General features: G+C 37.8%; 1 protein-coding gene across 1 annotated transcript; it reads left to right on the forward strand.

Moving 5' to 3' along the window:
- The first annotated feature begins 628 nt into the window (after positions 1–628).
- LOC128734416 (juvenile hormone acid O-methyltransferase) lies at positions 629–8,840 on the forward strand. Its single transcript, XM_053828614.1, has 3 exons — positions 629–1,002; positions 8,309–8,589; positions 8,659–8,840. Exons 1-3 carry the CDS (start codon positions 629–631, stop codon positions 8,838–8,840), a joined length of 837 nt encoding a protein of 278 aa, XP_053684589.1.
- The last annotated feature ends 4,607 nt before the right edge of the window (positions 8,841–13,447 follow it).

A 13,447-nucleotide genomic window follows, 5' to 3' on the forward strand; every position in this document is an offset into this window, starting at 1 on the left:
AAAACTAAACTTGTAGCTTAATTCATGCCTTATAAGCTTTTAACTTAGATAAATTAGCTAACCTATCATAGTAAATGGAAAAAAATTATTGAAGTTTGCGGCAAAATTACCAAACCGCTACCCGCAGGGAGATATCTAGAAATTGATAAAATCTCTCGACTAAAACTTGTACGTCAGTCAAAAAAAAAACTTCTAATAATAAATGTTACTGATTATAGCACTACAGCATGTTTTCATCAGCTAACGCCAGCTATCAGTGCTCTTACCTTGGGAAGTGAGTAGCAACGGTACGACAGTCTTTTAGAATGACAATGCCGAAAGCGCATTTTTAAGATTATCTCTTCCCGTGGCCCGACGTATTCTGGCAAAAGTCATTTGAATAACTTTGAAAACGTTAAAGATCGAATTATCGGTCGCACGTATCCAACACGCGGCACCGCTTTGGAGAGCCTAAGCCACGAAAGCAGATGCACGCGGTGTCCAAAAAATTCCCTATAAAAAGCAAGTTGCTGAAGAGTGTCTTAGGTCAGAAACTTAAGATCATTCTGGTTTAGCGCATCGCTTGACTAATCTCTAGGCGTTTTCTATTAGTGAAAGTGACTTACAAAAGAATTCGTGAAAGTGGAAAATGAATAAACCAAATCTTTATCAGCGAGCTAACGGTTTGCAGCGGCGTGATGCTGAGGAAATCTTAAATGAATACGGCCAGCGGTTGCGGTGGACGGGAGACGCTAAAGAATCGCTTCTTGATATCGGTTGTGGAAGTGGGGACGTTCTGATTGATTTTGTGTTGCCTTTGATGTCACGTGCCGATGGGCGCATTCTCGGAACTGACATATCAGAGCAAATGGTTCGATTTGCGAGGAAAGCTCATGCTTGTAGGAAAAATGTTTTGTTTGATTCATTAGATATCGGAGGTGAGATTGATCACTTTTTGGATAAATGGGGACAATTTGACCATATAACCTCGTTCTACTGTTTGCATTGGGTGAGATATCAGAAGTGAGTTCTACTTTTATTCTTTATGCTTACAACTGTATATTCAAAATACTTAGGGTCAAAATGATAGGTAATAAAATGGTACAAATAAGAAGCGAACCAGCCGCAGGAGAAAAATGGCACAATTTTCAGATAAAGTTGAGCAAACTATTAAAATTTGGCAGTAATATCGTTTATTTAATAATTCTGGCGATGATATTGCGTTATTCCTTCTTTTAGATTTTCTATATAAAATTTCAAAACTTTAAACTAACATGCTTTCTGTTTTTTTCTCTGCAATTTATTGTAATGGCGGCTGTTTTCATTTTCATGGTGGTGGTGCGTTTTTTTATCATGAAACATTTTATTTCAAAATTTCATTGACAGAATATTTCTACTGCGTTTTTTTGTAAAAAATTAATTGCCAATTATTTTTTCATTTTGGAATAAATTTCAAAAATATTGTGACGTAATAATCCATTTCGGTTCCAAGACGTTGTTTCCAATTTTTTACCTTGGTCTTAAAAATTTAATGACCTACCAGAAATCGTCCAAGGGGGCTTTTCAAAATTATCTTCCAGATTGCAAAAAGGGTAGTAGAATTTTAAGAAATTTTACCCAAAACTACCGCTAGCTTAACAACGAAAACAATATATGAAAAATTCCAGATCGTCAATTTTCCCAGCAGTCTTCTATCATTTTCATAGTTTTGCATAGTTTTATTATGTACTATATTGTGTAAGTATTCTGTTAATGTTTTGTGGAATGTGAAAATTTATCTAACGTCCAAAAAGTTTGTGTATAAATAGTCCTTACAGAGCTAAAGTGTATTATACAAGAATCCCTCAAATAAGGCGATGGGTGGTGCTGTACGCCCACAGCAATTTCTCAGTTGTTTATTAATCGATAGAGTTGATTTTTGGTACATTGTTAGTACCTATTATAAGCAGGTACTAGTAATACACCAAAAATCAACTTTATTGGTTTATGGACAATAGAGAAATTTACTTTCGCTTAGTTTCGTGCGAGCAAAGACGAAGTTGCTGATTCGTATACAAAATATTTAAGTAGTTATAAAATTTACTCATACTTACATAAATAAATTTACTCATGCCGTAATTGCTTTCATGACATTTGTTTCCAGATTAATTGGTGTAATTAAGCTTGTTTGAGTCTACGTAGCTTGTTAGTTTTTGAACGACATTATTCATAACATTTTGCAGATCTGTTGTGTAATTAGCGTTCTGAAGAGGCGGTGGGCATCAGATTCTTTGACTTCTGCCAGTTAGCAGCATTAATATTGAGCTCACATCACAAAAAATTTCAACTAAAAACCAACCAACTAATACCAGAGTACCTATCTCGACAAAAGTATAAGTTTTACGTAAATGTAAAGGAGAAAAAGCTGTACTCGAGCTCGACAATATATTACACACAAGTCAATATATTTGAAATTATCAAAAAAGTTGTATAGAGGAAAGTCCTCTATGGCCGGACTCTAGGATTTCTCAAAAACAAAGCTTTATAAAAATATTCGGAAAGCATGTTACATAGTACATAGTACATAGTAAATTGCAAGATTTCACGGTGTCCCAATTATGGCACCTTTGTTTCAAAAGGTAAACAAATAAGAACTGTCGAACGTTTTAGCCAATAAAACAAAGAGAATCGAGTAAATTGCATAATATGCAATTGCAAATATTTTTAATAAATAAAAGATGTTATATTGCTGAACTTTGGCTTGATAAAGTTGTTTACTGAAACAGTTTAAATTTGGCATTAAAATACAAGATTTTGATGAAAAACTTAATTTTTTTAAACCGTGTCGTGTCCTCTGTGGCTGGGTACTAACCAGCACACTCAATAAAAAATTTAAGTGAATTGAACGTTATTCAACTTTTATACAGCAAACCTGCAAGGACTGGACTCACAAGATTTGTGCTGGAGTTTTAAATTGTTTTAGGATCTTTTTCTTCTACAGGTATACCTCGATAGTACGTACCCTCGTTAATACGTACCCTCGATAGTACGTACCCTCCATAATACGTACATTTTGCCTCGATAGTACGTATCCTCGATAATACGTACATTTTGCCTCGATAGTACGTACATTTTCCAGCAACACTTTATTCGTTTCATTCCAAACTTCACAAAGGGCAAAATCAATGATTTCAAAAAATTAAAAATCAACTGCTATATTAAATCAATACCACTAAAATATATATTTATTCAAAAGTGTACGCAAATTTGCAAATTTCATGCATTATTAAGCATTATACAACAACGCTTCAAAGCCAAAAATTGTGATTCGATAGTACGTACATTTCGGTAATACGTACGCTAAACGAAGCAGAGGTGTACGTACTATCGAGGTATACCTGTATTGATGCAGATTTTATTAGATCAGTTTATCATGTCCGAGCATAGAGAACAGCTTTCGATTTGAGCTAATTTGTACACAAAATATTATCTGCTATCAAAATTATTATTGCTGCGCAAATTTTGTTACTTTGTATTTTTTTGCTTATAATATTGTTTTTCTCAACATTAAAGTAATAGATGTAATAAATCCGGTATTTTTTGAGTTTTTTTGAGAACCTAAAGTGTCCGAGCATAGAGGACTTCCCCCTAAACGGATAAAGGAATAATGTGTATGTGCAGGGTTGCCACATGCACAGATTATTCTGTGTTTAATAGATATTTGAAAGAAATCGCCTGTACAGAATCTGTATGCACAGAATACAGATTTTCGCCAATTACACAGATTGAACAGATTTTTGAGCTTTTACAATAAGAGTGAAAGAGACGCATATAGCCCGCAAAATGACTCTTCGTCTCTTTCACTCTCATTGTTTTGCATTGGGCAGATTTTGGCACAGATATTTTTCCTCGCTGTGTAGATGGCCAGATTTTTCCAACAAAAACACAGAATTATATATGGCCTCCCTGTGTATGTGACCTTTGTTTTAGATCGTCTCCACTCTCCAATCATGGTTAAAAATGGTTAAAAAATCAGAATTGCACTTTTAATACCTAGAAACAGCGTACCCCTCGTTCGCCGAGGAACCAGAAAGTTAAAAAAAACTACAAGGTATACAGCCCTAAGGGTTGTACAAAAGGGTGACGTAGGACTATATCAGATCATTAGATTAAAGACTAATGTAAACTGCATTTCTGGCATATTTATGTTTATAAAAGAATCTGTGAGTACCATTGTTTAAGTGAATGTTTAGAAGAGAAGAGTGAAATATTCAGATTCATTTCTTCATTGAATGCAATGGTGGTTTTGAAAATACATGGAAGGGGGTTCATAAGTATAACGCCTGCAACCATTGAGACATAGAGATTTCTTTTAAAAATCACTTGTGTGCATCATAAAGGTTGAAATAGTAACAGCCCACAGATTATTGTATTAAATATGATTATGCGTAGCTTGACATGTTTCAATAATCTTATTTTTAATCGCTTGTGGCCTTTAAAAGGGCCATTGGTTACAAATAACATTAAAGCCAAAGCACGTTCATCGCAATGTCCTTCTCTTTTAACATGTATGGCAACAGGCACGTAAGTTAGCGGCTTCGATACACTGTCTCTTGCTCCGAGAAGGTTTTACTAGTTTACTTTCACTGTTTATTGCTTGTTGCATAGTAGAAAATATGGCACAAACGCAAAAATTTCTGTTTTATTTGTATGAGAGTCCTTATCTTCCTACCACAGAGGTGAGGAGTCTCAAACCATCATTAAATAAATTTATGCCCCGAAAAAACACCCACATGCCGAATTTGGTTCCATTTGCTTGATTAGTTTTCTAGTTATGAGAAAATTTGTATTTTATTTGTATAGCAGCCCCCCTCTTAGAAGGGAAAGGGGTTTCAATACACAATAGAAAAAATTCTCACCTCCAAAACCCCTCACATGCCAAATCTGGTTCCTTTCGCTTGATTAGTTCTCGAGTTATGAGAAAATTTGTATTTTATTTATATAGGAGCCTCTCTCCTAAAGAGGGCGGGGTATCAATTCACAATAGAAAAAAATCTTACCTTCTGAAACCCCCACATGCCAAATTTGGCACTATTTGCTTGATTAGTTCTAGAGTTATGAGGAAATTTGTATTTCATTTGTATGGGAGCCCCCCCCCCTCTTAGAAGGGAAAAGGGTCTCAGTACATCATAGAAAAAATTCCAGCATTCTCAAATACTCACCTGCTAAATTTAGTTCCATATGCTTGATCAGTTCACGAGTTTTGAGGAAATTTGTATTTCATTTGTGCAGAAGCCCCCCCCCCTTCTTACGCCCTCCATTGTTGGTCATTTTATCTATCCAACGACACATAAATTGTTCAGTTTCGTTCAGTAGTTTAGTAGTTATTACCATTTGAAATCTTTCATTCAAACGTTACACTTCTATTTTCGTTTTCACAAAGTGCTACCCAGTCCCAGTATAGTAAAAAAACGTAGTCCTACGTCAAAAGTTGAATTTTTAGCAATCCTTGAGATCTATATGATGTGATATTCCCTAAATTTGCAATGAAACAACTTACAAATGGCATGGTTTTGCAAAGAAGAAGAACAGGGCATTCAAATGGAGTAAAATCTTTCTTTGGAGGCCATTTTGGATTTGGTCACCATATTGGAATTTATCAAAACATCGCCGTTTTCGCCCCACCCACCAATTTTCATTTTCATTGGAATGCTGAGAAAAATGCCATATGAGCTAGTCCATCTCATCGAAGTTTAGTACGAGGTGTTCTCATGCAAGGTTTTGCACAGCGGCGTCTTGTCAGATCGTATAAGGGTTACTGCTGGCGTGAGACAGGGTTGCATTTTATCACCGCTTCTGTTTCTCATCTTTATGGATGAGATATTAGTTGGAGCAATTGACCGCAAACCAAATCGAGGATTGCCGTGGAACTCCATCGTCGATGTCATCAACGGCCGATAGCAACAGAAATTCGTGAACGTAGATCGGACACACCCTGAGGAAAAGAACGAATGAGATCTACAGAGAAGCACTAGACTACAATCCGACCCAATCCAAGATGGCCGCTATTTTTTCACTTAATTTAAAAGTCTTATGCTTCTTCTTTACAAAACAGTGTCGTTTGTTATTTATGTACACCTGATTTTATCAATGTTTCTTGTAGCATTTTTTCTCAGCTTTCCAATGGTGGTCTTAAAACGAAAATCAGTTGGGGGCTCATGGTGAAAACGATGATTTGTTGATTAAATCCAATTAGACCAAGGAGACCGCTAAAATTTTTGACATCCTGTTCTTCTTCTAGTGCAATGCAGAAGTAAGCAGTGTAAGCAGTTTGAAGCAGTGTGCTTAGGGAGAGTGAAGTGGTCAACTTCCTAAGGTTAACCTTGGCCCGGCTAACAACACATTGTGGATAATGAGCGGACCCTTCTCCCCACCTATTCGGGGCATTCTGCATTGGGAGGGCTTACTTAACGATTGACTCATGTGATGTAGTTTTTGGAAGGAGATTCTTTAATACTCCTGGTACGTGCAAGTGATGTTGTTTGCCGACCGATTCCATTTTGGCCCCGCATACAGGAGCTGGTAAATGTAACCAATCGTTATGTTTGTACAATTCTCCTTGTCAAAATAGGCCCATTGCTATGAACAGTTTTTCTGCTAAGATAGGTGGTAGTCCTCATACATACATACATACATTTGACGTCCTGTTCTTCTTCTTTACAGAATCATGTCATTTTTTAATCGTTTCATTGTAAATTTAGGGAATATCACATCATGTAGATCTCGAGGTTTGTTAAAAATTCAACGACTCTTTCGGGCCCCTTGGCAAATGAGAAGTCCACTGTTTCTAGGTATTAAAAGTCTAATTCTTATTTTTTACCCATTTTCAACCAATCAAGTGCAAAGGATCCAGTATTTGAAAACTTCATGTTACTCAAAACATTAGTCAATAACAATACTACCAAAAACTATCTTCAGTAACACTAGATGATTCAGTGCGAGACGGCAGGCCGTGAGTGTTGTAAAATCATGAATGAATGAACGGCCATATCAGTCAACATAACATCATGAATAATTATTCATGATCTTGTGTTGTGTTGTACCGCAAGACGTTCATGATACCATGATTATTATTCAAGGTGTATTTTCATAAAACATAAGCTAAAATCCCGAAATCATGAGTCATTGTGCTCATTTTTGAGATTGAATTTTTATCCGTGTATTACTTTTCTTCGGTTGGATCCGAGCGAGCGACAGCGAGTAAGGAGGGGATTATACCTGCGAAATGATACTTTTCACCAAACCGTGAAATGGTATTTTCTGCGAAACACTGTATTTCGCGTTATGGTCAAACGAGAATTTGTTTTCCACGAAATTCAGCAGCTACTATTATCAGTAAAAGCAACTTTAAATGGAGGCGCTTGGTATATTAATATGACTAAACTAAAGCGTTTGAAAAAGCGGATGGTTGAAACTCAAGTGATTGGCCGTCACATTTATTAACGATTGATTTTCAAGAATACATTTTTTACTATAAACAAGCATATTTATTGTGTAAAAAATGTGATCGATTGCTGCAACTGTTCTTCGAATTTGTTTTAAAATGAACAAGTCGTAAGCGTCGAAAACCTGGCCATTTCTCGTAGCAATCTTATTTGTATATTTTTTATTTACATTCTTAGTTTCTCGAAAGACGTACAGTGATATAATCTTGAATTCGTACACCAACATGCAGATTTTATCTATCTACATTTGAAAGTTTAACAGAAGTTTTAGGGACATGTTATTTAGGTAAAATCATAGTGTCAAATGTTAATATTAAGGTATGATACCCGGTTTTGGAAAAATGGGTTTTATTTATCTGAAAAAAATTGTAAATTAGCGCATGAAAAAATGCACGCAATTTCATATTCGTACAGGATTGGAATTAACACACATCTGCGAAATCAAAACTGTTAAATCGAATCATGTACGAATATGAAATTGCGTGCATTTTTTTATGCGCTAATTTATAATTTTTTGTTAGATAAATAAAAACCATTTTTCTAAAACCGGATATCATACCATAATATTAACATTAGACACTATGATTTTACCTAAATGACATGTCCCCAAAACTACTGTTAAACTTTCAAATATAGAAAGACAAAAACTGCATGTTGGTGTACGAATTCGCGATTGTATCACTGTATCTAGTCCTACGTAAGAAAAAAGCGCGTCATTGCATAAGCTTGGTTAATAATTTTGCTCCACACAAAGATTTGTTCCTCTGTAGTATCAATGTGTTTAGATCAAGTACGAATATCATTCACTATCACCAAATTTTCGCGTTTTTCTTAAATGTTTACAGTATGGCTTTCTCCAACATCTATAACTTACTGAAAACTGGCGGCGACTGCTTGTTGGCGTTTTTGGCACGGAACCCTATATTTGACATCTACGATCAGCTTTCGCGATATCCCAAATGGGCTGAATACTTGAAGGATGTCGATAAATATACATCTCCCTACCAGTACTGCGAAAATCCTGCTGGAGAAATTGAAGAAATTCTTTCGTCCGTCGGATTTACTGAGTACCAAATTCAGATAATGGATAAACTTTATGTGTACGAAGGAGTCGACAGCTTGAAAAGTGAATATCGGCCGTTGCATAAGGATTTCTGTACAGATGTATTTTTAATTATTGTTATACGTTTTACAGAAGCTGTTCAGGCTGTTAATCCATTCAGCGAGCGAATGACATTAGATTTACAGGAGGATTTTCTGAATGACTATGTCGGTGTTGTTAACAGGATGTCTTTGAGTAAAGATTACTGTAAGGATGGTAATGATCGTAAAATTTTCACACCATACAAATTGGTGGTGGTCTACGCTGTTAAGTGAAATCGATATTGCTTTGTATTAGAATATTTAACTAAATAAATTGAATCGCTGATTAATAAAATAAATCTTTTACATTATATTGCAATATTACAACGATTTTGAATATCGCCAATCGCTAGTTGCAAATTAACTGTTGATATTTTCTTTTTGAATTTGGAATGAATTAGGACTATAAAGGATCCTATCTGTTACTATAAGTTGCTGTCTAAATTTCATGAGTAATATTTTGAGGATCCCCATTGCTTAAAATCACTGTATTGCGCCCTAGTTCGCCCGTTATTGGAGAATTGTAGTTTTATGTGGTTCCCTAAACAGCTAACCTGGAACATACGGATTGAACCCGTGCAAAGTAGATTCATCCGACTTACTTTACGACATCTTCCATGGAACCATCCGGATAACTTGCACCCTTCTGCAGCTAGATGCTGTTCACTGGAACTTGACACATTATAACGTAGATGCAAAAGATAACAGGCTTCCCAACGCTATTAACCATGCTCAATTTCCGGGCATCACAACGACCTCAACGGGATTATGGCAAACGCAGTTTCACCGGACTGCATTCGGTTACGACGAGCCAATCACAAAATGCATTAGAACTTTTTCGAAGGTGGAGGAACTGTTCAATTTCGGTGAACCAACGCACTTGTTTGCGCACAATCTACGTAGTTATTTAACGTAGTTTTATTTAACTTAAGTTTTATTCATGTAGACAAATTCAAGGTCAGATGAATTATTCCAAATAAACGTAAATGTGTAAATATCCGTTCTACCTTGGAAATAATATATACAGTGGTAGATTACAGTGTGACTTGTTTAAATACACTCGAAAATCAGTAATTGTTAATTCAGTTAATTTAATTAATTCAGTTAAGCAGTTTACGATTGGCGTAATTTCCGCGATTATCGAGCAAATTATGTCGGTTAATAAATAAGCGAATCAACGGTATCCAAAACTGAACATGAATATTAAAACCCGAATTAATCCACCTAGCGGTGTGATCTAGCCTTTCTACAACAACAATTATTTTTCAATTTCTGAAGAAAATCTATAATTATCTGAAGTTTTTGGAGCGTCTTAGTAGAATACGAAACCTGGAATTAAATAAAAAGAAAACTAATCCTGTTTAATTCTACTATGTACATTTATTCTTGACAGATACGAATTTCACTTACGACTTGCAGGCGAAAACAGGCACTGAGGAAGCCTGCAAGTCGTAGGCGAAATACGTATCTGTCAAGAATAAATATACATAGTAGAATTAAATAGGATTAGTTTTCTTTTTATTTAATTCCAGATCTATAATTAAGTCGACTATATTTTTAAATATCATTTATCAAACTCCTTGCTTAACGGTAAAGTTCGTGCAATGATTACATTTTCTTTTTCTAGGTGCGTAAATATTCATAAGCGTCATTTAATCTAGTTTATAACACCTTTTTTATTTTTAAAATATTTACGTGGTTTATAGAAACATACGCAAACACAAAGTTAATTTTTGCAGACTTACATGAATAAATGTAGAAAATTAGAAATTATGGAAACTAAATGGTAGTGCAAAATCAGCACCATAAATATGTTTGAGGACAGTAAAAAATGATCATTTTTCCACCGCCAGTCGTTTTTGATAACATGAGTGGTCCTATATGTGCTAAATATGTTTGAAATTTATATAAATTGATACCATCAACTCATTTGCACTTTCAATCCTAAAAGACACTATATATGCTTAAATTTTTACAGATAAAATTTAAATCTTCAAAATTACTCATGATTTCAGGATTTTTGCGTATGTTTTATAAGAAACACCATGAATAAAAATTATGATATCACGATCTTCTTGTGGTACAACACAACACAAGATCATGAATTTCATGATTCATGATTTTGTGCTGCCTGATATGACAGTTCAATCATGATTTCACAGCAATTCACAATTTTTGATTTCATAACTTTATTCATTGTATAATAAAATAGAACTTTTCCGAATACAACGCCACTTGATGAAAACCTTATGAAACTTTGTTCACTGATTGAAAGATCTTGGTCTACTGGCCAACCTTACTGAAAACAGTAACTTTGTTTATTGCCATAGTCTCGAGGTATACCGAGAAAAAGTTATCGTTTCACAGGCGTTATATAAAATACAACAGCGCGAGTAAATGTGGATTGAACCAACTGCTTTTCTTCGTATGTTCGACCGATTGTGGATAATAGCAACTGGAGAAAATGGCGACTGAAATGTTTCATCACTTTTCCTGTATTTCAATGCAAATTGCAATATTGTCAATTGTGCACACATACATGATACATATACATATACATATACATATACATATACATAGATTGGTTGGTAAACGGCTGGATAATGCGGAATATAGACCCCATAGTGGTCGTTAGCCTCTTATCCAGTCACTCCGATCCCGACCTCCTCGTGGTACCAGCCGGAATACGAGCAACCTTAGCGGAGATCGGGTAACCAACCCCGGTGGAAACTAAGGTCGTATACTAACCGGGAAGGAGGTAGTGAGTCTCGGCACTATAAGATGGCAGCCCCATCACGAGACTCGGTAGTGTTGCCCCAGTACGGCTACACACCTAAACAACACAAACTAACAACATTCAAGCATATACGGAGCGGAATATTCGGCATCGACCTAGGCGACGGAATAAGGACGACGAATGGAGACTCGGGACTTGGAACTGCAGATCGCTAAATTTCGCAGGTTGCGAGCGGGTGCTGATTGAACAGCTGGAACCCCGCAAACTCGGCATCGTAGCTCTGCAGGAAATCTGTCGCAAAGGAGAGAAGGTATGGAAGATCCGTGGCGGAAAGGCCCAGTTTTACCAGAGCGGTGGCGCTACCAACGAACTGGGGACGGGCTTTGTAGTGCTGGGCGGAATGCAGGATCGCGTGATTGATTGGAAGGCGATCAACGAGAGAATGTGTGTATTGAGGATAAAGGGCCGTTTCTTCAATTATAGCATCATTAACGTGCACTGCCCGCACGAAGGTAGACCCGACGATGAGAAAGAAGCGTTCTACGCGAGGCTGGAGGCAACGTACGACAGCTGCTCGTCACGGGACATCAAGATCGTCATCGGGGATATGAACGCCCAGGTCGGTAGGGAAGAAATGTATAGACCGGTGGTAGGACCCCATAGCCTGCACACCGACACAAACGATAACGGCCAACGATGTATAAACTTCGCAGCTTCCCGAGGCCTGGTGATCCGAAGCACCTTTTTCCCGCGCAAGGATATCCACAAAGCCACCTGGAGATCACCTGACCAACGTACAATGAACCAAATTGACCACGTTCTCATAGAGGGCCGGTTCTTCTCTAACATCACGAACGTACGCTCCCGTCGGGGTGCGGATATTGATTCTGACCACTTCCTAGTAGCAGTACATGTGCGCTCAAAGCTGTCCACCGTATACCGGACACGTCAAAGCCGCCCTCCTCGGCTGAACATCAGGCAGCTAGACAACCCACAAGCTGCCGAGAACTACGCGCGAGTACTGAATGAGGCACTGCCCTCTTCCGAGGAGTTAGGTGCTTCAAACCTCGAAGACGGTTGGGGCAGAATACGCTCGGCCATCGGAGAGGCCGCTACCGCGGCACTAGGTATTGAGCCTCGGAGTACACAAAATGAGTGGTTTGATGGGGAATGCCAACAAGCGGTGGAAGAGAAAAAAAATGCTTGGAGAAATTATCTAAGTATTGCCACTAGAGAGAACCTGGCCAAGTACCGACGAGCTAGGAACCAGTTGACCACGATCCTGAGGAGAAAAAAGCGCCAAAAGGAGGACAGAGATCGTGAAGAATTAGAGCAACTATTCCGAGCTAATGACACGCGCAAGTTTTATGAGAAGGTGAACCAAACTCGAAAGGGCTACACACCGAAACCTGACATGTGTAGGGACGAGGGAGGGAATCTAATTACAAACGAGCGCGAGGTGGTCGACAGGTGGAAGCAGTTCTTCGATGAACACCTCAATGGCGAAGTCGCAGAAGGAGGCGGAACGGAAATTAACCTAGGAGCGCCCATGGAAGATAGTGATGTCCTAGCACCTGATCTCCAAGAAGTCAAACGAGAAATCAGGCTGCTGAAGACCAATAAAGCCGCTGGGAAGGACCGCCTACCGGCAGAGCTTTATAAACATGGCGGAGAAACGCTAGCAGAGGCTCTACACTGGGTTATTTCGAGGATTTGGGAGGAGGAAAAGCTACCGGAGGAATGGATGGAAGGAGTGGTTTGTCCCATCTACAAAAAGGGTGATCGGCTAGACTGCTGCAACTATCGCGGTATTACGCTGGTAAATGCCGCCTACAAGGTACTCTCCCAGATCCTGTTACGCCGGCTGTCACCGATAGCACAAGGTTTCGTAGGGAATTATCAGGCGGGTTTCATGGGGGCTCGCGCAACTACGGACCAAATTTTTACTATCCGACAGATCTTGCAGAAATGTCGGGAGTACAACGTGCCCACGCATCACATCTTTATTGATTTCAAAGCAGCATACGATACAGTCGATCGAGACAAGCTATGGCAGATAATGCACGAATACGGTTTTCCGGACAAACTGACGCGACTGATCAGA

Source organism: Sabethes cyaneus, chromosome 2 (assembly GCF_943734655.1).
Source record: "Sabethes cyaneus chromosome 2, idSabCyanKW18_F2, whole genome shotgun sequence".
Taxonomy (NCBI): domain Eukaryota; kingdom Metazoa; phylum Arthropoda; class Insecta; order Diptera; family Culicidae; genus Sabethes; species Sabethes cyaneus.